The sequence below is a fragment of the Oncorhynchus nerka genome, linkage group LG1, assembly GCF_034236695.1.
Source record: "Oncorhynchus nerka isolate Pitt River linkage group LG1, Oner_Uvic_2.0, whole genome shotgun sequence".
NCBI classification, from domain to species: Eukaryota; Metazoa; Chordata; class Actinopteri; order Salmoniformes; family Salmonidae; genus Oncorhynchus; species Oncorhynchus nerka.
This window is the reverse complement of record NC_088396.1, coordinates 26,655,974-26,683,141: the sequence shown is the minus strand read 5'-3', so window position 1 is coordinate 26,683,141 and position 27,168 is coordinate 26,655,974. Positions and strand designations below refer to the sequence as shown.

The 27,168-nt window shown below is 44.3% G+C and overlaps 2 protein-coding genes across 6 annotated transcripts in view; both read left to right on the top strand.

Annotated features, from left to right (window-relative positions):
• LOC115128365 (protein dopey-2-like) overlaps positions 1–15,815 on the top strand; it is a 47,363-nt gene extending 31,548 nt beyond the window's left edge. For all 3 annotated transcript variants that reach the window (XM_065017651.1, XM_029658166.2, XM_065017653.1), the window contains 16 exons: positions 126–317; positions 433–558; positions 1,922–2,056; positions 2,173–2,228; positions 2,355–2,459; positions 4,780–4,846; positions 5,076–5,232; positions 6,059–6,141; positions 6,221–6,480; positions 6,596–6,657; positions 6,734–6,862; positions 12,130–12,266; positions 12,412–12,467; positions 12,623–12,763; positions 12,880–13,012; positions 14,335–15,815. In XM_065017651.1, the coding sequence (XP_064873723.1) occupies positions 126–317; positions 433–558; positions 1,922–2,056; positions 2,173–2,228; positions 2,355–2,459; positions 4,780–4,846; positions 5,076–5,232; positions 6,059–6,141; positions 6,221–6,480; positions 6,596–6,657; positions 6,734–6,862; positions 12,130–12,266; positions 12,412–12,467; positions 12,623–12,763; positions 12,880–13,012; positions 14,335–14,586 (2,091 nt within the window). In that variant the 3' untranslated portion in view covers positions 14,587–15,815. The remainder of the gene's footprint in view (positions 1–125; positions 318–432; positions 559–1,921; positions 2,057–2,172; positions 2,229–2,354; positions 2,460–4,779; positions 4,847–5,075; positions 5,233–6,058; positions 6,142–6,220; positions 6,481–6,595; positions 6,658–6,733; positions 6,863–12,129; positions 12,267–12,411; positions 12,468–12,622; positions 12,764–12,879; positions 13,013–14,334) is intronic.
• A 4,453-nt stretch (positions 15,816–20,268) lies between these two features.
• Positions 20,269–27,168, top strand: part of LOC115128356 (MORC family CW-type zinc finger protein 3-like) — a 44,849-nt gene continuing 37,949 nt past the window's right edge. For all 3 annotated transcript variants that reach the window (XR_003863503.2, XM_029658154.2, XM_029658138.2), the window contains exon 1: positions 20,269–20,370. Coding sequence is in view for 2 of the 3 variants with exons in the window: in XM_029658154.2 (XP_029514014.2) it covers positions 20,338–20,370 (33 nt within the window). In the remaining variant the exon portion in view is untranslated. The remainder of the gene's footprint in view (positions 20,371–27,168) is intronic.

Here is a 27,168-nt window from a genome sequence, read left to right as displayed (position 1 = left end):
GAGGCACACTCACACATATCCATGCAGTCTGCTGATTTGGCTACATGTAGGTGGATCACTGTGCCACACACTTAGACACAGTTGAATGCAGAAAACTTTAAAATGTTTCTCTCCCGCCCTCTCAGTCCCTGGTGGCTTGTGACCCTGCAGACGTCCGGAACGCCCGCAACGCTGTGATTGAGGAGCTGCCGCACATGCTCAGTAGCATGGCTCTGCTGTGGGGTGTGGTCAAGAGGGAGGAATCCCAGAGTAGGGGCTCAGAATATTCCCAGACCGCCAGACACACCTCTACTTCTGTCTACTTCAGGAGCTCCAAGGTATGTATGTGTGTGTGTTCGTGTGTGTGTGCATTCTTATGGATGCTATGATGTGTTTTGCATGTGCATTTGTGTGTCACTCTCTGATGGTACTACTCATTGTGTGTGTGTGTAGACCCTGAGACAGCGTGTGTTGGAGTTCCTGACTCCTCTGACGGGGCAGTATGGGGTGCAGCTAATGGCCTCAGTGGGAGCCGTGTGGAGCAGCCGGAGGAACAGGAGGAGACACACCAAAAACAAAGTGAGTGCTTTAAAACATCATTATTTATTTAGCAATAAGCAGGTGGGACATGTAGGCTACACACACACACATACACTACATGGCTAAAAGTATGTGGACACCTGCTCATCAAACATCGCATTCCAAAATCATGGGTATTAATATAGAGTTGGTCACCGCTTTGCCGCTATAACAGCCTTCACTCTTCTGAGAAGGCTTTCCACTAGATGTTGGAACATTGCTGCGGAGACTTGCTTCAATTCAGCCACAAGAGCATTGGTGAGGTCGGTCACTGATGTTGGGCGATTAGGCCTGGCTCGCAGTCTGCGTTCCAATTCATCCCAAAGATGTTCGATGGGGTTGAGGTCAGGGCTCTGTGCAGGCCAGTCAAGTTCTTCCACACCGATCTCGACAAACCATTTCTGTATGGACTTTGCTTTGTGCACAGAGGCATTGTCATGCTGAAACAGGAAAGGGCCTTCCCCAAAATGTTGCCACAAAGTTGGAAGCACAGAATTGTCTAGAGTGTAATTGGATTTTGTAGCGTTAAGATTTCCCTTCACTGGAACTAAGGGGTCTAGCCTGAACCAAGAAAAAACGCCCTAGACCATTATTCCTCCACCAAACTTTACAGTTGGCACAATGCATTCAGGAAGGTAGAGTTCCCCTGGATCCGCCAAACCCACATTCTTCCGTTTGCCACATGGTGAAGCGTGATTCATCACTCAGAGAATGCTTTTCCCCTGCTCCAGAGTCCACTGGCGGCAAGCTGACTCTTGGCATTGCACATGATGATCTTAGGCTTGTGTGCGGCTGCTCAGCCATGGAAACCCATTTAATTAAACTCCCACCGAACAGTTCTTGTGCTGACATTACTTCCAGTGGCAGTTTGGAACTTGGTAGTGAGTGTTGCAACTGACGACAGACAATTTTTACCCGCTTCAGCACTCAGCGGTCCCGTTCTGTGAGCTTGAGTAGACTTCTCAGCAGAGCCGTTGTTGCTCAAAGGCATTTCCACTTCACAATAACAATACTTACAGTTGACCAGGTCAGCTCTAGTAGAGCAGAAATTGAATGAACTGACTTGTTGGAAAGGTTGCACCCTTTGACGGCGGTACATTGAAATTCACTTGAGCTTTTCAGTAAGGCCATTCTACTGTCAATGTTTCTATTTGGAGATTGCATGGCTGTGTGCTCGATTTGAAATTTCAGAATCCACTAATTGGAAGGGGTGTCCACATATTTTTGTATATATAGTGTACCTTCCATCACACAACCCTGTTTACATGACAACAAGAAGGTGACACACAGTCATTCCTCTCTCTCTCTCTCCCTCTCACTCTCTCTTTCTCCCCCCCCCCCCCCCCCCCTCATCTCAATCTAGATCTTACCTGTGGCCAGTGAGTCTCGTCTGACCATCGTGGACCTGGTGAAGTCCCTGGGCACTCTCAGTACAGAACATATCCTGCAAATGGTCAAAGAGGTGGTGAAAAAACCCCACCAGATCAAACGAGACCAGGTACACACACATACACCTAAACATTTGACTGTTTAACCCAGAGATAAATGACACGGTGGTAATGTGAAGGTCATAGTTGATGCAAGTCCCTTTTGTTTCCTTCCTCTGTGTGGCAGAAGTCCACCCTGGTAGACATCCCCATGCTACAGTTCAGCTATGCCTACATTCAGAGGTAACAAACTACAACAACAACACAGAGATTCACAGTGTCATGTAGTTAGTAATACACTTTAGTTCTTGCCTATATGTGATGGCATTTAAAAGTGTTTCACCTTCCTCCTCTCCCTGTGTGTGGTAGTATTCCGGCACAGGCGCTCCAGGAGAACATGGCGCCCCTCCTCACTCTTCTCAGAGAGTCTGTGCAGCTCAACCTGGCCCCGCCCGGACACTTCCTGCTGCTGGGGTGAGTCAGCAACTTCCTGTCTGTCTGACACATGTACTGTTATTTGTTGTCCAATGTCCATAAACCGTTATCAGCAGTGGTGGGAAAAGTACCCAACTGTCATACTTGAGTAAAAGTAAAGATACCTTAAAGTGTAAGTCACTCAGTAAAATATTACTTGAGTAAAAGTATTTGGTTAAATAAATTCAGCAAAAAAGGAAATGTCCATTTTTCAGGACCCTGTCTTTCAAAGATAATTCATAAAAATCCAAGTAACTTCACAGATCTTCATTATAAAGAGTTTAAACACTGTTTCCCATGCTTTTCAATGAACCATAAACAATTAATGAACATGCACCTATGGAACGGTCGTTAAGACACTAACAGCTTACAGACGGTAGGCAATTAAGGTTACAGTTATGAAAACTTGGGACACTAAAGAGGCCTTTCTACTGACTCTGGAAAAACACCAAAAGAAAGATGCCCTGGGTCCCTGCTCATCTGCGTGAACGTGCCTTAGGCATGCTGCAAGGAGGCATGAGGACTGCAGATGTGGCCAGGGCAATAAATTGCAATGTCCATATTTGTGAGATGCCTAAGACAGGACGGACAGCTCCTTGTCCTCACAGTGGCAGACCACGTGTAACAACAACTGCACAGGATCGGTACATCCAAACATCACACCTGCGGGACAGGTACAGGATTGCAACAACAACTGCCCGAGTTATAACGAGAACGCACCATCTCTCCATCAGTGCTCAGACTGTCCTCAATAGGCTGAGAGAGGCTGGACTGAGGGCTTGTAGGCCTGTTGTAAGTAGGGTTGATCACCGGCAACAACGTCGCCTATGGGCAGAAACCCACCATCGCTGGACCGGACAGGACTGGCAAAAAGTGCTCTTCACTGACGTGTTGCGGTTTTGTCTCACATGGGGTGATAGTCGGATTCTCGTTTATCGTCGAAGGAATGAGTGTTACACCGAGGCCTGTACTCTGGAGCGGGATCGATTTGGAGGTGGAGGGTCCATCATGGTCTGGGGCGGTGTGTCACAGCATCATCGGACTGAGCTTGTTGTCATTGCAGGCAATCTCAACGCTGTGCATTACAGGGAAGACATCCTCCTCCCTCATGTGGTACCCTTCCTGCAGGCTCATCCTGACATGACCCTCCAGCATGACAATGCCAGCAGCCATACTGCTTGTTCTGTGTGTGATTTCCTCCAGTGTTCTGCCATGGCCAGCGAAGAGCCCAGATCTCAATCCCACTGAGCACATCTGGGACCTGTTGGATCGGAGGGTGAGGGCTAGGGCCATTCCCCCCAGAAATGTCCGGGAACTTGCAGGTGCCTTGGTGGACGAGTGGGGTATAATCTCACAGCATGAACTGGCAAATCTGGTGCAGTCCATGAGAAGGAGGTGCACTGCAGCTGGTGGCCACACCAGATACTGACTGTTACTTTTGATTTTGCCCCCCCCCCTTTGTTCAGGGACACATTATTCCATTTCTGTTAGTCACATGTCTATGGAACTTGTTCAGTTTATGTCTCAGTTGTTGAATCTTGTTATGTTCATGCAAAAATTTACACCTGTTAAGTTTGCTGAAAATAAACGCAGTTGACAGTGAGATGACGTTTATTTTTTTGCTGAGTTTATACTTAAATATCAAATGGAAAAGTAATTGCTAAAATATACTTCATATACTAATATACTTAAGTTAAAGTATAAATCATTTCAAATTTCTTATATTAAGCAAACCATATGGCACAATTTTTTAAAGATATTTTTTGACAGATAGCCAGGGGCACACTCAAACATCATTTACAAACTAAGTATGTGTGTTTAGTGAGTCCGCCAGATCAGAGGCAGTAGGGATGACCAGCGATATTATTTTCGTACATGCGTGAATTTTACAATTTTCCTGTCCTGCTAAGCATTCAAAATGTAACGAATACTTTTGAGTGTCAGGGAAAATGTATGGAGTAAAAAGTACATTATTTTCTTTAGGAATGTAGTGAACTAAAAGTAAATAGTATAGTACAGATACCCATACAAACTACTTAAGTAGTACTTAAAATTATTTTTACAGAAGTATTTTACACCACTGGTTATCAGTCATTCATCTCTGGCCATACTGATTTATTACTATAGATATTGTTCCTAGCATAACACTCCCTGTTGGAAACAATGTTTCTCCTATATGTTTTTACCAAACATAAGTAGAACGTCACACATCTCTCAGATGTGCTTTGGTTTGATACTGTATCATAATCAATAAGATATTATTGCACTCTGGTCTACCAATCTATAATTGTACTGTTATTTTAATTCTCTCCTACCACAGGATCCTCAATGACTTTGTAAACCGGCTCCCCAACCTAGACAATAAGAAGTACACGAGGGATATGCAGGTAAGACATGGGTCACAGTATCACCATCCTGGCTTCAGCCTAATTTTCACCTTTCTCTTCCGCATCATCCGCTAGGTCTGTCCTCACGGATTCAGAAACCCCACTTTGCACACCTGTGCGAAAGGGAGCGGACATTTGATTGAAGTGAAAGGTGTAAATTAGGCTTCAGTGTGAGATTGTACAGTGTGAGATGCATGATGATGGTGGTAATGATGGTGATGCCATGTAGGAGGTGACCCAGAAGATCCTAGAGGCTGTGGGCGGGGTGGCGGGGTCGTCTCTGGAGCAGACCAGCTGGCTCAGTCGTAACCTGGAGGTCAAGAACCAGCCTCAGGTGTGTCCTGAGACAGAGGAGCCATCCGACGAGCTGGACCTGGACCTCTATGGTAACCATGGATACCACACACCCACTCACCTGTAGACATCCCTGGTTTCTATCAAGTACAGACTCAAGTCTAGTTTACACCTTGGGGTCTGATAGGTCCGCTCTAAAGAAATGATGCAATATCAAATGTCCACTCCTGTCTCTATGTCCACACTTTTCCAAGAAGGTGCGGACTGGAGCGGACATTCAATTGACCTTCGATTGAAGCAGAAGATTAGGCTTCAAACTGGCTCAGAGATGCTCACATCCTAAACCCCAGGGCATGACACTCCTCTGTAACCGTGGCAACCAAACCCTAACCCGCTTATGCACATTCCACATTAGCTGAGAAAGGGCCCACCTCAACCAACCTTTCCTTTCCTCTCTTCTCATTTTTTTTTTTTTTAATTGAACCTTTTAACCTTTATTCTGTCCTCATCTCTCTTCAGGTCTACATTAGAGTGGACTGAGAGAGTCCACAGACCCATACTGTAACCATGGAAATACAGCACTTCCCCTCTTAGTCCCCCAGTGTAGTGATCGAGGGAGGAAGAAGGACACTTCTTCCAAAAGTGCATTGGGAGAAGTACTTCTCTCCTCTGCTGTTACCAATGGCAACCAGACTAGTTCCTCCAGTGATGTAAGAGCTCTGCAGCTTCACTGGCATCGGTACTTCATGGGTAGACTCAGGATGTGGTCTAAAGTATGAGATAGAGTTCCTTCCTGATACCCTGAGAAGGTTAAGCCTTGGGTCTGTCCTCAGGGCACGCACTAAAGAAGAAAGTCATAAATATTTATGAGTGACAACACTTCTTTCCCTTTCTCCTCAATTGTCTTCTCTTCTCCAGACTCTGAGGCTCAGGCCAGCACCATGGTCTCTTCCTCAGCCCCTTCTGTGTACAGTGTGCAAGCCCTAGTGCTATTGGCAGAGGTAAGTATGTTTGTGTGCAACTATGGTTTTCACGCCTATGTATGTGTTTCTGTATATGACAGACCCTCCTCCTCTGCAGGTTCTAGCCCCTCTCCTGGACATGGTGTATCGCAGTGATGAGAAGGAGAAAGCCGTCCCTCTCATCTCTCGCCTCATGTACTACGTCTTCCCCTACCTGAAGAACCACAGTGCCTACAACATGCCCAGTTTTGGTGCAGGTGCCCAGCTTCTGAGCAATCTGAGTGGGTACGCCTACACCAAGAGGGCCTGGAGGAAAGAGGCCTTCGAACTCTACATGGACCCCCTCTTCTTCACCATGGACGTCTCCTGCACCCCCCAGTAAGATTGGATTTGTGTGTGCGTGTGTACATTACATGTAAATATTGACATTATTATCATCAGATAAAATGTCAAAAGAAATTGACTGTTTGACCTCCTGACCTGTTTTCTATAGCTGGAGGTCTATCATCGACCACCTGCTGACCCATGAGAAGACCATGTTCAAAGACCTCATGAGTAAGTAGAGCCACCCAACCCTGTGTGTTTGTGTGTTTGTACGCACGTGCGTGTTAACTCTGTGTGTGTATTGCAGGCATGCAGAGCAGTTCTCTGAAGCTGTTTCCCAGTGTAGAGCAGAAGCCCATGTTACTGAAGCGTCAGGCCTTTGCTATGTTCAGTGGAGAGTTAGACCAGTACCACCTCTACCTGCCCCTCATCCAAGGTGGGTGTGCTTTTTGTGTATTTAGGCATTTCTTTGTGTGTGTGACTGAATGCTTTGCATGAACATTGCTGCTGTGTGTCTGAGTGTGTAGTGAATGTGTGTGTGTGTGTGTGTGTGTGTGTGTGTGTGTGTGTGTGTGTGTGTGTGTGAAATGTTATACGGTCAATATGATTAGGGATGGGCATTTTAAATGATTTCAGTATTCTAATATCTTTATTTTTTCAGATTTCCGGACAGTCCAAATACATGTACAATTTTGTTAACTTGGCAAAAATAAATCAATTAAGACTTGCTCGTGCAACTCCATAGAGCCTGTTTGCTGTGCTCTGCTTGTTTCAGCAGAAGGGTAGGGCGAGAGAAGAGCAGGGGCCAGTGTGTGTGACAGCAGAGATCTGTATATGATGACGAGATGCTCATGCTCGTTGTCCCAAAGGTGGGCGACCAAGCTTAGGTCCAAAATAAGCCCATAGAAACGCATTGGGCTTATTTTGGACAGATTTCAGCGGGTGTGTGCCAAACTGACTTGCACTAGTTTGACAAACTTGTTGCTGCCATAGATTACCTATCATACCAGCTGGTAGTGCCTGTCTTGACTACATCAAATAGTTGTAAAGAAGCTAGCTACATTAGCCAGCTATACTATATATACACTCAAAAGTATGTGGACACCGTTTCAAATTAATGGATTCGGCTATTTCAGCCACACCCGTTGCTGACAAGTGTATAAAATCAACACACAGCCATGCAATCTCCATAGACAAACATTGGCAGTAGAATGTTCTTACTGAAGAGCTCAGTGACTTTCAACGTGGCACCGTCATAGGATGCAACCTTTCCAAGAAATCAGTTTATCAAATTTCTGCCCTGCTAGAGCTGCCCCGGTCAACAATAAGTGCTGTTATTGTGAAGTGGAAACATCTTGGAGCAACATCGGCTCAGCCGCAAAGTGGTAGGCCACACAAGCTCACCAAACGGGACCGCTGAAGCGCGTCACACGTAAAAATGGTCTGTCCTCGGTTTTAACATTCACTACAGAGTTCCAAACTGCCTCTGGAAGCAACAATAGCACAAGAACTGTTCATCGGGAGCTTCATTAAATGGGTTTCCATGTCCGAGCAGCCGCACACAAGCCTAAGATCACCATGCGCAATGCCAAGCATTGGCTGGAGTGGTGTAAAGCTTGCCGCCATTGGATTCTGAAGCAGTGGAAACGTGTTCTCTGGAGTGATGAATCACGCTTCACCATCTGGCAGTCCGACGGACAAATCTGTGTTTGGAGGATGCCAGGAGAACGCTACCTGCCCCAATGCGTAGTGCCGACTGTAAAGTTTGGTGGAGGAGGAATAATGGTCTGGGGCTGTTTTTCATGGTTCGGGCTAGGCCCCTTAGTTCTAGTGAAGGGAAAGCTTAACGCTACAGCATACAATGACATTCTAGACGATTCTGTGCTTCCAACTTTGTGGCAACAGTTTGGGGAAGGGCCTTTCCTGTTTCAGCTTGACAATGCCCTCATGCACAAAGCGCGGTCCATACAGAAATGGTTTGTCAAGATCGGTGAGGAAGAACTTGACTGGCCTGCACAGAGCCCTGACCTCCACCCCATCGAACACCTTTGGGATGAATTGGAACTCCGACTGCGAGCCTGGCCTAATCGTCCAACATCAGTGCCAGTCCTCACTAATACTCTTGTCAAATTAGTGTATATAAGCTTCTGACCCACGGGAATTGTGATGCAGTGAATTATAAGTGAAATAATCTGTCTGTAAATAATTGTTGGAAGAATTATTTGTGTCATGCACAAAGTAGATGTCCTAACCGATTTGCCAAAACTACAGTTTGTTAACAAGGAATTTGTGGAGTGGTTGAAAAATACATTTTAATGACTCCAACATAAGTGTATGTAAACTTCCAACTTCAACTGTATATGAGAATGCTATTCATTGACTACAACTCAAAATTCAACACCATAGTGCCCTCAAAGCTCATCACTATGCTAAGGACCATGGGACTAAGCACCTCCCTCTGAAACTGGATCCTGGACTTCCTGACTGGCCGCCCCCAGGTGGTAAGGGTAGGTAACAACACATCACCACTCTGATCCTCAACACGGGGGCCCCTCAAGGGTGCGTGCTCAGCCCCCTCCTGTACTCCCTGTTCACTCTTGACTGCACGGTCAGGCACGGTCAGGCCTGATCACCAACAACGATGAGACTATGGGAAGGAGGTCAGAGACCTGACCGTGTGGTGCAAGGACAACAACCTCTCCCTCAATGTGATCAAGACAAAGGAGATGATTGTGGACTACAGGAAAAGGTGGACTGAGCACGCCCCCATTCTCATCGACGGGCTGTAGTGGAGCAGGTTGAGAGCTTCAAGTTCCTTGGCGTCCACATCACCAACAAACTAACATGGACCAAGCACACCAAGACAATCACCCTCAGGAGATTGAAAAGATGTGCATGGGTCCTCAGATCCTCAAAAGGTTTTACAGCTGCACCATCGAGAGCATCCTGACGGGTTGCATCACTTCCTGGTATGGCAATTGCTCTTCATCCAAACGCAAGGCACTACAGAGGGTAGTGCATACGGCCCAGTACATCACCGGGGCCAAGCTTTCTGCCATCCAGAACCTCTACACCAGGTGGTGTCGGAGGAAGGCCCTAAAATTTCAGAGATTCCAGCCACGCTAGTCATAGACTGTTCTCTCTGCTACCGCACAGCAAGCGGTACCGGAGCGCCAAGTCTAGGTCCAATAGGCTCCTAAATAGCTTCTACCCCCAAGCCATAAGACTCCTGAACAGCTAAGCAAATGCCTACCCAGACTATTTGCATTGACCCCCCCCCCCCCCCCCGGAACGCTGCTGCTACTCTCTGTTATTACCCACAAGTACATAATTACCTCGACACAGGTGCACCCATTTAACATTTACATTTAAGTCATTTAGCAGACGGATCGGATGTCGTCGACCTTCTTTTCAAAATGGTTGACGAAGTCATCTGCAGAGAGGGAGGGAGGGGGAGGATTCAGGAGGGAGGAGAAGGTGGCAAAGAGCTTCCTAGGGTTAGAGGCAGATGCTTGGAATTTAGAGTGGTAGAAAGTGGCTTTAGCAGCAGAGACAGAAGAGGAAAATGTAAAGAGGAGGGAGTGAAAGGATGCCAGGTCCGCAGGGAGGCGAGTTTTCCTCCATTTCCGCTCGGCTGCCCGGAGCCCTGTTCTGTGAGCTCGCAATGAGTCGTCGAGCCACGGAGCGGGAGGGGAGGACCGAGCCGGCCTGGAGGATAGGGGACATAGAGAGTCAAAGGATGCAGAAAGGGAGGAGAGGAGGGTTGAGGAGGCAGAATCAGGAGATAGGTTGGAGAAGGTTTGAGCAGAGGGGAAGAGATGATAGGATGGAAGAGGAGAGAGTAGCGGGGGAGAGAGAGCGAAGGTTGGGACGGCGCGATACCATCCGAGTAGGGGCAGTGTGGGAAGTGTTGGATGAGAGCGAGAGGGAAAAGGATACAAGGTAGTGGTCGGAGACTTGGAGGGGAGTTGCAATGAGGTTAGTGGAAGAACAGCATCTAGTAAAGATGAGGTCGAGCGTATTGCCTGCCTTGTGAGTAGGGGGAAGGTGAGAGGGAGAGGTCAAAAGAGGAGAGGAGTGGAAAGAAGGAGGCAGAGAGGAATGAGTCAAAGGTAGACGTGGGGAGGTTAAAGTCGCCCAGAACTGTGAGAGGTGAGCCGTCCTCAGGAAAGGAGCTTATCAAGGCATCAAGCTCATTGATGAACTCTCCGAGGGAACCTGGAGGGCGATAAATGATAAGGATGTTAAGCTTGAAAGGGCTGGTAACTGTGACAGCATGGAATTCAAAGGAGGCGATAGACAGATGGGTAAGGGGAGAAAGAGAGAATGACCACTTGGGAGAGATGAGGATCCCGGTGCCACCACCCCGCTGACCAGAAGCTCTCGGGGTGTGCGAGAACACGTGGGCGGACGAAGAGAGAGCAGTAGGAGTAGCAGTGTTATCTGTGGTGATCCATGTTTCCGTCAGTGCCAAGAAGTCGAGGGACTGGAGGGAGGCGTAGGCTGAGATGAACTCTGCCTTGTTGGCCGCAGATCGGCAGTTCCAGAGGCTACCGGAGACCTGGAACTCCACGTACATTGACATTATCTCTGTACCGGTACCCCCTTTATACAGCCCCACTCTTGTTATTTACTGCTGCTCTTAAATGAAGGTTTTTTCTTAACTGCATTTTTGGTTAAGGGCTTGTAAGTAAGCATTTCACTGTAAGGTCTACACCTGTTGTATTTGGCTCATGTGACAAATCAAATTTGATTTGATTTAGTAAACCCGATACCATCATGCAGTATCGTTACTGTACAGTCAGTAAGCAGTATAGCACTGACACCGGCGGGCCACTGGGAAATTAATTTGTCAAACCAAAAGCTTTACCTTGACTTCGAAGATTTCCAGTGTTGTGTTGCACAGCCAGCTAGCTAACATAGCATCGCTCTTTTTGAGCAGGGTGTTTGAGTAGGCTAAACTAGCTAGCTGCATTTGCTAGCTAAATAAGTGAAACTGAATTGTTTTTAATTTTTTTAATGAAATCTCTCTCGATCTCTCTATGGCTTCTCCTTCATTTTGGAACACTGTTAAACTATTTTCTTCTCTCTGAGTCAACTACTCACCATATTTTATGTTCTGCAGTGCTAGCTCTATACCTAATGCTTTCAGTACTAGATTCATTCTCTGATCCTTTGATTGGGTGGACAACATGTCAGTTCATGCTACAAGAGCTCTGATAGATTGGAGAATGTTCTCTGGAAGTTGTCATAATTACTGTGTAAGTCTATGGAAGGGGGTGAGAACCATGAGCCTCTTGGGTTTTGTATTGAAGTCAATGTACCCAGAGGAGGACGGAAGCTAGCTGTCTTCCGGTTACACCATGGTGCTACCCTATAGAGTGATGTTGAGACTACTTTAGACCTTCATTGCAAAAATTTGTATTTTAATCAATTATTTGGTGGTGTGAATAGTTTTATCAAAAAGGATAACTTTTTAAATGTTCAATTTATTTTTATGTTTTATGGATCTCCCCTTCCTCCTCTGGGTAGCTTCCACTGATTTTATTTACATTTCAGACCTTTAAAAAAAAAAGCCTATTTAAAAAATGAATACTCTCTTACTCAAGTAATCGAATACCTATGTTTGTTCAGATATTAATATTCAAATAACCGTACCCATCCCTAAATGTAATGATGATCTCTCCTCCCATCCTCACTCAGAGCGGCTGACAGAGGCTCTGCGTATGGGTCAGACGCCCTCCCTCTCTGCTCAGATGTTTCTGACATTCCGTGTTCTTGTGCTGCGGATCTCCCCCCAGCACCTCACCTCCCTCTGGCCAATCATGGTCACAGAACTGGTGAGGAACAACCCCACATTGATGACATCACTTCCGGTCACTGTTGATTTCCTGACATGTACACCTACATGCATATTGGCAAGTGTTTGTTAGTGTTTGTCCAGTCCTGTCTTCTAATGGTGTGTCTCTTCTCTCCGTTTGTCAGATCCGAATATTTGTTCGGCTGGAAAAAGCCTTGTTGGAAGATAAAGAGGTGTCAAAGTGAGTCAGTCTACCCATCCATTATTTTATCTACATATATAACGTCAATGTATCAGGCAGTGTATCGTGAATATCTTGACTATGTTTCATTCAGACTTATTGTGTTGTCTCTTGCTTTTTCTCTGTTCTCCTTCTACTCTGTCTTTCTCTGTCAGGTTGACTAAAGTTGTACGTGGGGCCATGGGGAATGGGCCATTGGCTTTCCCCCAGCCAGAGTTGGACATGTACCTGTCTGCCTGCAAGTTCCTGGACACCGCCCTGGCCTTCCCCACAGAGAAGATGCCCCTCTTTCAGATGTAAGAGCCTCACCGGCTTAGTATCTGCTTAGCATGTATGTAGGGTGTGCTTAGAATGATTACAATTGCATTCCATTCTCTCTGCTCTTGTGTGTGTGTCTGGTGTGTGTGTCTAGGTATCGCTGGGCCTTTGTTCCAGAAGTGGATATGAGCTGCTACAGTGGCCCGGAGAATAGTCTCCTGGAGGGAGAGCAGGAGTGCAAACCCCATATTGTCAAAGTACTAGAGGCACTACACCAACGCTACGGAGTAAGGGAACACCCTATCTTGCACTATGCACACTCACACACATTCTTGTACGACTAACCTTGTGGGGACACACAATTCAGTACAATTCAAAATCATATTTTCCCTAACCAGTGCTCTTACCTTAACCTGAAAACATAACCCTAACCCTAGTTCCTAACCCTAAAACGAACCCTAGCTCCTAACCCTAAACCTAATTCTATCCTTAACCCCCTAGAAATAGCATTTGACCTTGTGGGGACCAACAAAATGTCCCCAGTTGGTGAAATGTTTGTTAATTTACTATTCTTGTGGGGACTTCTGATCCCCACAAGTATAGTTAAACATGTCCACACACACACACACACTCTCACACAAAACTCACACACACATGCATATTGACAATGCAAACACACCTACACACACACATACACACACGCGCATACCAACACAAACGCACATACGCACACACACATACTTTTACACTCATCATATGCTGCTGCTACTCTATTCTTTATTTGACTCTTATTATCTATCCTGATGCCTAGTAACTTTACCCTGCCTTCATGTACATACAGTATCTACCTCAAAAACACTCTATATACAAAAGTATGTGGACACCCCTTCAAATTTGTGGATTTGGCTATTTCAGCCACACCGGTTGCTGACAGGTGTATAAAGTCAAGAACACAGCCATACAATCTCCATAGACAAACATTAGCAGTAGAATGGCCTTACTGAAGAGCTCAGTGACTTTCAACGTGGCACTGTCATAGGATGCCACCTTTCCAACAAGTCAGTTTGTCAAATTTCTGCCCTGCTAGAGCTGCCCCAGTCAACTCTTAATTGCTGCTAATGTGAAGTGGAAATGTCTAGGAGCAACAACAGCTCAGCCGCAAAGTGTTAGGCCACACAAGCTCACAGAATGGGACTGCCGGGTGCTATGTTTTTTTCCTCAGTTGCAGCACTCACTACCGACTTCCAAACTGTGTCTGGAAGCAACGAGCAGGTGTCAACATACTTTTGGTCACCTCTCACCTCTGCACTTTGATCTGGTTCTGGTACTCACTGGATATACCTCCATTCTTGTGTATATTATTCATGTGTTACTATTTTATTATTTATTATTATTTCTTAACTATGCATCGTTGAAGGGTTTGTAAGCAAGCATTTCATGGATAAGTCTACACCCATTGTATTCGGCGCATGTGACAATTAAAATTGGATTTGAGCACACACACTGTTATCGAGCAAAATATCACGTCCTTCTATACACTGTGATAACGAGCTGACTCAATCATGCGGTCCCATCGTCCCTTTCTGATGAGTACGTCTTTTCATTCCAGATGCTGAACGGGCTGAGCGAGGAGTCCTCTACGGAGCGTCTGGAGTTCCCCCTCCTCACCCGTCGCTTTCTCACCTCCATCACCCAGCTTGCTCCCTTCCTCCATACACTCTGCTGTTCCTTCCAGGGCACATCACCCAGCAGCCCTCCAGATTACCCTGTGACAGACTACCCTGCAGCCAGCGCTGACCAAGTCCTGAAGAGACTGGAGCACATCACTGAGGAAGAGTTCCTAGACTCCATGGAGAGTTAGAACTCCACCAAGGATCTAGATCTTAGAACGTAGAGGAAATGAGAACTAGAACCATAGAAATGGAATGTGTAGAATGGGCACAACCACTGAAAGCGATGTTGTATTGTAGGCATATGCCAGCTAAATGGTCATCTTTTGGGATGTTCTTTTGAATTTTGAATTGTTTACTGGTTGAGATTTAACACGTCTATATAGGATATTCTACATTTGAGATACTCTAAAATAATCTAGAATTAACTGACACAAACTGGAATGGCAGTTGGGGCGGCAGGTAGCCTAGTGGTTAGAGCGTTGGACTTGTAACCGAAAGGTTGCAAGATCGAATCACCGAGCTGACGAGGTAAAAATCTGTCGCTCTGCCACTAAACAAGGCAGTTAACCCACTGTTCCTAGGCAGTCATTGAAAATAAGAATGTGTTCTTAACTGACTTGCCTAGTTAAATAAAGATGAAATACATTTTGAAAATTAAGCTCTCTCTGAGTACAAGTCTGAATGTGCTGACTTAAAATAAGAGTAGTACTGATACTAGCTAGCTTTTCGAGGTGACACTGGTCATAAAAGAAGCACCACTGTAACCAAAGAGTGGGACAGCAGTACTGACTACTAATTGCTCTACAAAGCTCTCCATAAACCTGCTCCCTACTATTAGCATATGTTGTAATATATTCCAATGAGACAGGAGTAGATGAGTATACCTGCTGGTCAGTGACTATGGGACCTCTAAGGCTTTTAATAGAGGATGGTTGATTTTTTTAGGTTTAAAAAGCTCTGCTTGTCATCAATCATGTCACAGTTTTATTTGTGGGTAAATTCTTTAATGTGATTTGTGTGCACAGTAATACCTCTAGATATCTAATAAGTTAAATAACGTGTGGTATCTGTTCATGGGGAGTCTCTATTTTTAGGTGTTTTGTGGAATGTTTGGACATATGGTGCTTTCAAAGCAACTCAGAATCTCTGAAATTTGACTTGGAAACTAGTTGTAGAATGATGAGGCCCAAGTTCCTAGAATCAACCAATAGGAAGCTCTATGCAAACAAATGTAAATTGACTCAGAGGTTCAGTTTACCACTTGTCATGAATACACCATTACCACTCAAAACAATTTTATTCTTCAAATGTGAATGCTTAACTAAACTATGTAAATGTTTGACCTCCTGAAAATGATTACTTGTTAATATCCAAATTAATATATCATGGTCTGCAAATAAAAACATTTAAAAATGTCCACCAGACTATTTACATTGACACCCTACCCCCCTTTGATTTTACACTGCTGCTACTCACTGTTTATTATCTATGTATAGTCACGTTACCCCTACGTACAAACTACCTCAACTAACCTGTTTCCCCTAACCCGGATGACTCTGGGCCAATTGTGCGCCGACCTATGGGATTCCCGATCACTGCCGGTTGTGATACAGCCCAGGATCGAACCCAGGTCTGTAGTGATGCCTCTAGCACTATGATGCAATGCCTTAGACTGATGCGCCACTCAGGATCCCAATAGCATAATGTATGCAGGTTTTATAACTTTATCAAAGCCAATGATTCCTTTGGCCGGCTTTCCTTCCAGTTCTCTGCTGCCAATGACTGGAACGAACTGCAAAAATCACTGAAGCTGGAGACTCATATCTCCCTAAATAGCTTTAAACACCAGCAATCAGAGCAGCTCACAGATCACTGGACCTGTACATAGCCCATCCAACTACTCCATCCCCATACAGTATTTATTTATCTTGCTCCTTTGCACCCCAGTATATCTACTTGCACATTCATCTTCTACACATCTAACGTTCCAGTGTTTAATTGCTATATTGTAATTACTTCGCCACCATGGCCTATTTATTACTTTACTTCCCTCATCCTACCTCATTTGCACACACTGTATATAGACCTTTTCTACTGTATTACATTTACATTTACATTTAAGTCATTTAGCAGACGCTCTTATCCAGAGCGACTTACAAATTGGTGCATTCACCTTATGACATCCAGTGGAACAGCCACTTTACAATAGTGCATCTAAATCTTTTAAGGGGGGGGGTGAGAAGGATTACTTTATCCTATCCTAGGTATTCCTTAAAGAGGTGGGGTTTCAGGTGTCTCCGGAAGGTGGTGATTGACTCCGCTGTCCTGGCGTCGTGAGGGAGTTTGTTCCACCATTGGGGGGCCAGAGCAGCGAACAGTTTTGACTGGGCTGAGCGGGAACTGTACTTCCTCACTTGGTTATGAACACAACATAAACCACATGAGTGGAATCCTAAATGGCACCCTATTCCCTAATATAGTGCACTACTTTGGACCAGGGCTCTATGGAACCCTATTCCCTATATAGTGCACTACTTTGGACCAGGGCTCTATGGAACCATATTCCCTATATAGTGCACTACTTTGGACCAGGGATCCATGGAACCCTATTCCCTATATAGTGCACTACTTTGGACCAGGGCTCTATGGAACCCTATTCCCTATATAGTGCACTACTTTGGACCAGGGCTCTGGCCCCACACACAGCCCCTATGGGTGTAATTAGAGAAATCTCACAGATCTTCAAAGTCTGACGTTTTCACGTCATTAGAAACAGGAAGGGCTAGTCGTTTGTTTTCAAATGTCTCTCAGGGTGATGAGGGAATGGTCAGACTGATGTTATTGATACATTTAAAACATGTATACTTTCCAGGAAATATGTATTTCTGTAGTGCACTGCTTTTGACCAGAGCCCTATGTAGGGAATGGGTTGCCGCCTTGGAACTCAAGCCGTCTGGGTCGTGTTCATCAGTGCACACTGTAGCAAAACTGCAATAGAAAATGAGGGTTCCTTATTGGACAAATTACGGTAGTTCTATTTTGGACAGTTTGGTTCCTATTGAATACAACCCTGGGGTTTATAAAGTGAGGATTTATGGATTGACTGAACCCTTTTGCACTTCAAGTGCAGTGTTTTATATTATTATTTTGGTCAGCCTAGAGGTGTGACGTGTGTACAAGCTGCTTATTATATTTAATATTTTTAACTTTAGATGGTCATTAACCATAGTGGAACTGAAGCATAATTTGAAGCCGGGTTGCCAGTCTGTTTCTGCTCACTTGCCAATTGAATTCCATAACTCAATCGGACTGGGAAAGCAGGTTGTAGACTTAAAAAAACTTTAAAACTTAGTCATAGAAATAAAGAATCCGTTTTTTTTTCTTCCTACGTTCCAATTATTGTGTTTTTTTAAAGCTACCCAAGTTCTGTGTCTCAGGTACTCATTCTAATTAGACTGATTCTTTTATCAGCCGATATTGGCCTTTTCAACGCTATATCGATATGGGCTGAGAAACTATATTCAATGAATAGGATGTGGAGGAATCTTGTGCTTATCTGGACCCTTGTGACCATTCTCATGATGTCACAATGTATGAAATCAATGTTTTGAAGCTTAATTATTTGACAATTGCTCTTTTTTGAATGACGATTTTGAGAATTCTGTGATTTTTATTTTTTTCATTTTCCCCATTGTATAACAAATATATCGTCAGGTTTATTGGTATGGATCTAGTTTCAAAATGGTGTTGCTTTCATTTCTTAGGCAGATTTTTTTATTTTTTTTTATACATTCATGCTGAATAAACTGAAAGATACTAAAAGATACTCCCTTGTATAGTCTTAAAGAGAATGACGCATAGCAGGCTGATTCGTGTAGCCTAGACTTGAGATGGCTATAGATCTATTACAATGGCCTCTGCTGAGAGACGAGTCAATAGCATCATGTTTTTCCTCTCTCCTTTGTAGAAGGTGGTCCAAGTTCCTTCCCCTCTGACATTTTTTTCAATGGGTTTTGAAAAAGTGTTGAGTAGAGGAGATGCACGGAATTGAGGAAATATGAATTGAGAAAGTCTGTTTGGAGACATATCTTAGCTATGCGTGAGTAGGTAGCTATATGACAGTTGTGGTATGTGTATTTTGAAGAGAACCTACTGCGGTCCACTCTTAGAAATCAGATTTTCATTATTGGTATACAGTCTGAAACGAGGCACTGCAAAAGGAAAGTTACCTCACAAGCCAGAATGTTGAATACAATAACATTTAGACTCTACCGGTTATCTGTGTGGTTGGTCCTTCAGATGAAATTTAAAACGATCTACAGGACAGTATTATTTACCTGACTTTTTACAGTGCATGGACTGAAGCAGACAATTCTATCATCTGGCACGTATGTAAAAACACCTGCAAGACATTGGTTCGTATTGCATGGTTCGCAGAGTAAGTTCAAGTATAATTGTATTTAACATTCATGACAGACCAGGGATATTAAGGTTTATAAATGTGCGTTGCGTTGCCTACACAGTTGAAGGCATCGCTACATTAAGTTAATATTCTGGTTGCAGCTGTATTCAACACCTGTACGGTGTATACTTTCCGTAATGTACCGAGTTTACCCGAAGTCAGAGAGCGCCCCCCGCCCCTTCCTCCAGTCGTGGTTCAAGCGGCCATGTTCGCTCGTTCGTCACTTGTAACCACAGCCACAAAGTCATCCATTCTGGCTAAACCCCGCCCATTTCTACAATGAATCTTCTTAAAATCCCATTTTAAGCCTAACGTTAACCCTAGCCTGAACCACCCTGCTAACCTTATGCAAACCTTTAAATTTAAGACTTTAAAAAAAAAATGTTTGTTATACATTTTTTTTATGATAGCCATTTGACATTGTGGCTGTGGTAACTAGTAACAACCTGTTCGCTCGGGCTTTTTCCGGTATCGGGCTCGATTGTGTGCATTAGGCTCCATTTGCTAGTGCCACTCGGGCGCAGCTCGTTCGTTGACACTCAAACCCTGTTGCCAATTTAATCGATTTATTATTATTTTTTAAACACAACTTGATTTCTTCAGCGGCTCTCACGGAAGTATTATTGACTGTTTATTCCATGTGTAACTGTGTTGTTGTATGTGTCGAACTGCTTTACTTTATCTTGGCCAGGTCGCAGCTGCAATTGAGAACTTGTTCTCAACTAGCCTACCTGGTTAAATAAAGGTGGGAAAAAATAAAATAATCTAGGGAGGCAGGTGTTTGTGTTCCGGGTCAATACCAGCATCTCTCTTTTAAATTAATATCAATTGGTACATGAATAAACAGATAAATTAAGTTATTCTTCAACACTCCCAAGGAGTGATCAGTTACACCCACCAAATGGAGCAAACGTACCTCAAAGTCTGTTCCAGAACATTTTGGGGAAACGTGTAGTTCAGTACAAACTGTTCCGCAATGTAGCAATTGTTCCATCGAACTAAAAGCACCCCTGACTTGTCCCACACGCTGACCTCTGACATCTACTAAAGAAATTACCTAGATAATAGCATTTTAGTCAGTTAAATACAACAAAACATTGTTTATAAAAAGCTATATTAATATGTTTTTGTAACACTATATGTTGTTTACAATCATGATATCTGTACTTTTAGTTTATGGTTGAGCTTGTGTGAATCGGCATTTTTCAACACGTTCAAAGGAAGTGAATACATTTAACTGGTAATTATCACCTTCCCACTTGGCTATGAATGCAGCATTATTATTCAAAACACCCGCTCGGCCCAGCTGGATGGTGCCCTCGCTCTAGACTTGTTCATGTATACATTTAACTTGTAATTACCACCTCCCCACTTGGTTATGAACGCAGCATTATTATTCAACACACCCACTTGGCCCGGCTGGGTGGTTCCCTCGCGCAAGACTTGTGCGTGTTTTCCCTTCTGCATTTCGGAGAAGATGGCGTCGCAGAGAGGAGTCCCTATAAGTAAGGTAGGCGTTGACATGATATTTTACTTTTACAGTATCTAGCCACAACCTGTTGACATTGTGCTATGTAGAAGTAAATTATGTGCAGTTGCTTCTGATTATAGTGATTAAACTAATCATCGAAATCATAGCACGTTTTTGGTCTCGATCAGTAGTTTGTACCTGATAAAGTAGAATCATGTTGAAAAAGTATGTAAAGTACCGTTTATATTCCTAAAACATATATACAATTATACTGTTGCTTTTTTATACTGTTGCTTTTTTATTTATGGCCCACTGTCCAAGCGCCGGTTTTAAATATCCAAATTAATAATCAATATGTTGAAATAAATTGTGATATTTTGAAGACGAATACGTAAAAGTTACTGCCTACACACACACACGTATCACACTTGTGTTTAGATTATTTGTATTTGGCAAATTCGTAGCCTACCTTCTAACCTGCACACGCAGCAATATTTACGGAGCGGTCACTCAAGACTGGAATTGGTCGCTTGTTCTACTGTAATAAATCACGCGCGCAAATATACCAGTCATGTCGATATTGTTTAAGTCAATAGAACTGGGACAATAACCGCTGGGACATGTACGGTTTGCACACATCTAACAGACAAACTCAAAGAACTTTGGTATAGGCTACTAGTTCTGTCTGTCAAGATATGACAACCTGTCGTAGCCATGTATCAACTTATATTTCTGTGAGAACGTTATTTCGATAGATGGCAAGGAAACAACACGTTTTTTACTGGATAATTTAAACAAATCACCACCTCATAATGGTTTCTAGATAGTGATAGGTTTTGGCATTCATTTCAATGATAAACCCTTAAGTCCATGACTTAAAAGTCCTCGGATCACATTAAGGGAGGATCGCCCGATTTTGTTTTTCTAGCCACGGTGGTCTGAAAATGACAGCTCCATTTCCAATGCCGCATTCAAAACAAATGGGAACTCTGAACTGGAACATTTACGACTTCCGAATTCAGTGCGTTCAAGACAACTGGGAAGTCGGGAAAAAACGAGCTCCGACTGGGAAAAATCGTAAAAACCGAAAACTCGGAATTCCAAGTCGGGAACACGGGCCTCTTTCTGGAACTCCTTCTTTCCGACCTGAAGATCACTGACATTATGATTCGACCTCGTTTTTTTCCCCGAGTTCCCAGTTGTCTTGAAAGCGTTTTCTGTCCCAGTTTGAACTGGTTCGAATGACAAAAACAGTGGTACTAAACCAAAGATATTGATATATTTTAAGCAATCGATTTTGTGAGATCGTGATGACTATAAACAGTAGTGTTAAAACATTTTTTTTATTAAACTTTATTTGATAAATATTTTCTTAACTCTTCTTGAACTGCACTGTTGGTTACGGGCTTGTAAGTAAGCATTTCGCGGTAAAGTCTACACCTGTTGTATTAAAGTTGGATTAGATCACAAATCTGAGGTAAAGGGGATGTGTATTTCCTTTCATTTGTGTGTGGTGAAAACATTCATCTGTGTAATGTAGTAACACGTTCTGACTACTATAGGGAAATGAGCGTAATATAGAATAATCAAATCAAATGTTATTGGTCACATACACGTTTAGCAGATGTTATTGCATGTGTAGCGAAATGCGTGTGTTTCTAGCTCCAACACTCACTTCTCCAAATCAAAGCGCCAGATTTGTTCCCACTACTAGACAGTCCAGAGGCAAAGTCAAAATTGATGAATACAAAATGTTCCTTTTTGGTCTTAGTTCAAGGTAAAGGTTAGTATTGTGGTTGATGTTATGTTTAAAATCGTATTTGAAGAGATAAATTGTAGAAATAGGCGGTATTTACAGATTTTCTGCTTGCCCAGATAGTGACAAACCTCCAGATTGGCGAAGCATCCAGCTACAGATTATGCATGCTGACGCTGCTTGGTCTGCGAACTTCAAAGTGCATGCAGGTGCTTCTCAGACGGTATTTTTGCATCTCAAATGGTATGTGCACACGCAACCTGTAGATATTTGTTGGTTGAGTGTTTTGCTTTAGTCGGTAGCTTTGTTCCAGGGCGTCAGTGTGCTACCAGTCGGCGTACAAGCTCTGGTCCAGGGCGTTATGCTAACCACTGTTGATTGTGCAGCTAGCTAGTGCACACTTCTTAGCTAGCTAGTGTAGCCGGTGCTATACTGCACCGCTGTAACTCTGCGTTGTGTGTGGTTGATTGAGACTATAAACGTGGACTTTGAAGATCAGGTAGTTTTAATCAAGCAGAACTGACTCTCTGCATCCTGCATCTGCATCCAAAAGGAAATAAAACATTTGTAGAGCCACATATGTTCTGAGAATCGTCGCCTCTTTCTCTCAGTGCATCAAAAATGATTTTCGAATACAAAAATGAATACTTTCTCCTTATTATACATAACATATTTTACATAGATAAAACCACATACCTGCATCCAAAAGGAAATAAAACATTTGTAGAGCACATGTGTTCTGAGAATCGTCGCCTCTTTCTACAACAGATGCACAATAGGAGGGACTGGGATCATTCGTGGAGCTAGCCATCGTTCACACATACAATAGCCTGCTAATACCTTAGCTCGCTATTAACCACATGTTGAATTCAGAATATTGATATCATCCTAAAAAAGTACAATTACAAGTGCATCTTAACAATACCATCCACTTATGAGTAACCTCTAAATATACATCATTATTCATGAACAAAACACTGTGTGTATGACTTTGTACTTAAAAGAATCCAACTTTTCTGAAGACAGAAAAAGCGTGCCTACCTCTCTCAGTGCATCAAAAATGATTTGAGCACGAGCACGCCAGGCAAAATGTAAGTACACACTCCCCTTCTCCCAGGATGCAGGCATGCATAACCAATCAACACAACATAATAATATATGAACCTGGTGAAATTCACATAGTACTTTAACAACTGTTACATTCACCCCTCCTGAATTTCACCAACCTTGTAAAACAACAAAATAACCTACCAAGCTCAAGGCTTAATTCTGAATTCAGCTCAAAGCTACCCATAGGGTTCAGGGCAAGTGAACGTTGGTCAGGCCTTCAACTGCCCCTAGATGCATAGTGCCTCTTACACTATATCTACATTCTTAGCCTTAAAAAAAGAATCCTGTACTAAATCATCTCTCTGTACTATGTTAAACTTACACCTTCTGGTGGATTGACTCTATTAGTCTCTTTACTGGTTTAACTACCCTCTCCGCCCTTGTGCGACCTGCCACTGGGCTAGGGGCCATGGTAACTAACGGTGGCTCTGGCCTTAGATCATTGATCAGAGGTGGGTTTGAAGGAATCAGCTCCAGAATCTCAGAGGTTCTTTCCCAGTCATTTTCCTCAAGCAAACAAGGTTCTTCTGGCTCTGACTTTCCATCCGATGTCCAGAGCTCGGAGTAATCGCTTGAATCTTCCGCCAGCCAGGATTCACTTTCCTCCCCAGAGTCCTCCATGTATTCCTTGTCCAGTCCATCGCCGGAGTGGGTGACCTCTCCTGCATCTACATTGATTGAAGGCCCTGCAGCATCACTGTCATTGAAGTGCACTGAATCATCCATTTCAAATGGCAGGAAATTCACCTGCAGCAGTAGATTCCGGTGAACCACTTTCTCTCTGCCGTAACGGTATTGGATTATGTACGTGTGAGTTTGTGGATTGACTGAAGTCACTGTGAAAATCTCGGGGTTCCACTTGTCAGCCAACTTGCGGCGGCCCCTTTCACCCTTGTTGGCGATGAGGACACGATCCCCCATGGACAAACCGATGCCTTTAACCCGCTTGTCATACTCCCGACCTTGTCGTCTCTGTTGCTTGTCAGTGTGCCTTTGGGCAACACTCATAGCTTCCTTCAGCCCAGTGATCAGAGTCTCGACATACTTGTTGCAATCCACAACACTGGAGTCGTCCAAAACATTGCGGAACATAACATCCACTGGTAGCCGAGGGACTCTACCAAACATGAGAAAGAATGGAGCATAGCCCGTAGTCTCGTGAACAGTGGCATTGTAGGCAAATGTTAATGACTGGATTTGTTCAGGCCAATGTTCTTTGGTTTTCAAGGGCAGACTCCTGAGCATGCTACCTAAAGTCCTGTTGAAGCGTTCAGTTTCTCCATTCCCCATTGGGTGATATGCTGTGGTTCTTGACTTTTGGACACCGGAGAGCTTAAGCAGTTCTGCTATTAGCTCACTCTCAAAATTTGCGCCTTGATCCGTATGGATCCTTGATGCAAAGCCATAGACACAGAAGACATGATCCCACAGTTTACGAGCTACTTGCTTGGCTGTCTGGTTTCTGCATGGCCATGCATGGGCAAGTTTAGTGAAGTGGTCAGTCACCACCAGAACATCAACTGAGTTCTTCTTACTGTCTTCCGCTGTCCAAAAATCCAAACACACCAACTCCATGGGAGAGCAAGTTTTGATGCTCTCTAACGGGGCTCTAGCCGCTTGCTCTGGAGTCTTTGCTAGAACGCATCTCTGGCAGCAGCGCACATACTCCTTGATGTCTCTCTCCATTGCAGGCCAGAAAATCTCTGTCTGGCCAGAGCTAGAGTTCTAGCTTGGCCTTGATGTCCTGCAAGGTCGTGAATGCCAGTTATCGCTTTGAGTCTCAACACTTCTGGCAAGACATACTGGAAGTTTCTCCAGTTTGTGTGACTCTCCTTAATGACACGATACAGAACTCCCTCTCAGGATCAAGCGATCCCACTGTTTCTGGTGGGCCGTTTCTTATTGAAGACGAATGGGATGACCTTGGAAGTCACAGAGTCTTGCAGCTGGAGATCTCGAAGTTCCTCGTGCGAAAGTTCAGGCAAAGTGTCAATACCAGGAGAAAGCAGCCGTTGGGTGTTGGAACCAAGCTGGATTGCTTGCATCTCCGTTTGAACATTCCCAGTCAATATGGAGCTGACATATGGCCTTCACTTCAGCAGTGGTCAAACGGAAGGCATCTTGGACATCATCATTCAGCGTCCCAACAGCCTCAGACAGAAGTGCTAGGTAGGACTCCCTCATCAGTCTCTGCGCGACAGTCACTGCAAAGGGGTCGCAGCTCAGTGCATCTGCTACTGTATTCTTGCTGCCTGGGATACGCTTCAAATCAAAGTTGTACGGTGCCAGCTTGGCAACCCATCTTTGCTCGCAAGCGTCCAGCTTGGGTTTTGTCATGATGTACGTTAACGGGTTACTATCTGTCCAGACAGTGAACTCGTGCCCCTTAAGCCAGTGACTGAATTTCTTACACACACTCCATTTCAGTGCTAGAAATTCAAGTCTGTGTGCCGGATACCTTCTCTGCGACTTACTCAGGGTCTTGCTCGCAAATGCTATGGGTCTTGCCTTATCTTCACCTTCAGGTACTTGGCAAAGCACAGCCCCAAGACCATCCAAGGAAGCGTCAGTGAAGAGAATGAACGGCCTCTCGAAATCAGGGTGAGCTAGCACGACACAATTCAAAAGAGCATCCTTCAGCTTCTGGAATGCAACGACACACTCCTCAGTCCAATCCGATAGCGTCAGTTTCCGGAAAATCCCACTGTTGCCCTTCTTCCCATCTCTTCCTCTTCTCTTTTGACCCCCAGTAAATGCAAACAAAGGTCTGGCTATAGCAGAACAGTCAGGAATGAAGTGCTGGTAATATAATACCATACCCAAGAAGGATTTCAGCCTCCGAGCAGAGGGAGTGCATCCATCGGCCTCCATCAGCTGAGCTTGGCTCATCTTGGCAATGGCCTCCACCTTCTCAGGATCCACTGACACACCGTCCTCTTTAATGATATGTCTGAGGAATTTAACTGTTCTTCGTAGAAAGTGGCATTTTTTGGGTGCTAGCTTGAGATTGTTGGCTCTTAGACGGCTAAACACAACTTCAAGTCGCTGTAGAGCCTGTTCCTCGGTGGGTGCAAAGACCAACAAGTCATCTAGGTAACAAAGGAGATTTGAGAAGTTTAGGTCCCCAAATATACTCAACATCATTCTCATGAAAGAGGCCGGGCTGTTACACAGACCTTGTGGCATGCGATTGTACTCATAAAGTTCCATTGGTGTGGTAAAGGCTGTGTACTTATTGTCCTCTTCGTGAACTGGAATGTTATAAAATCCTGAGGTCAAGTCCATGGTGCTGAAAAATGCACTGCCACTAAGGGCTGCGAGGCAATCTGCTTGATGAGGAAGGGGATGAGCGTCCTTCACCGTTCGTGCATTCATCCACCTGAAGTCAGTGCATAACCTCAGACTCCCATCTTTCTTCCATACCAGGACTAAAGGGGAGGCATACTCACTAACTGACTTGCGTATAAGACCTACTTCTTCCATATCTGTCAATACCTTCCTCAGCTTCAGGTAATGAGCAGGCGGAACTCTTCTGTATGGTAGCCGGAAGGGTCTGTCATCAACCAGGTGGATACGGTGAACATAACCCCTGGCTTCTCCGCAGTCCAGATTATGTCTTGAGAAGATGTCTTCATATTTTGTGATGGTATTCACAAGCTTTTCCTTCCACTGGTCAGCTACCTGGCATCCATCAATGTCAATGTCTACTAATCCTAGATCAGACAGTCTTTGTTTCAGATTGTGGCAGCCATTGTCATCCTGCTTCTGTTCCATTGGGGTTTTCCTCACTTCATGAAGGCCCTGAAAGATTGTTGCATCCTCAACAGCCAAGCATGTAGACACATCTGCCAACTTCATGTTACGTCTTAGGGTGAGATGTTTGTCAGAACAGTTTACTACCTTTAAAGGGACCCAGCCATCTCCCCACATGGGTATAATAACTCTACCCACGACAATGTTTCTGGGCATGA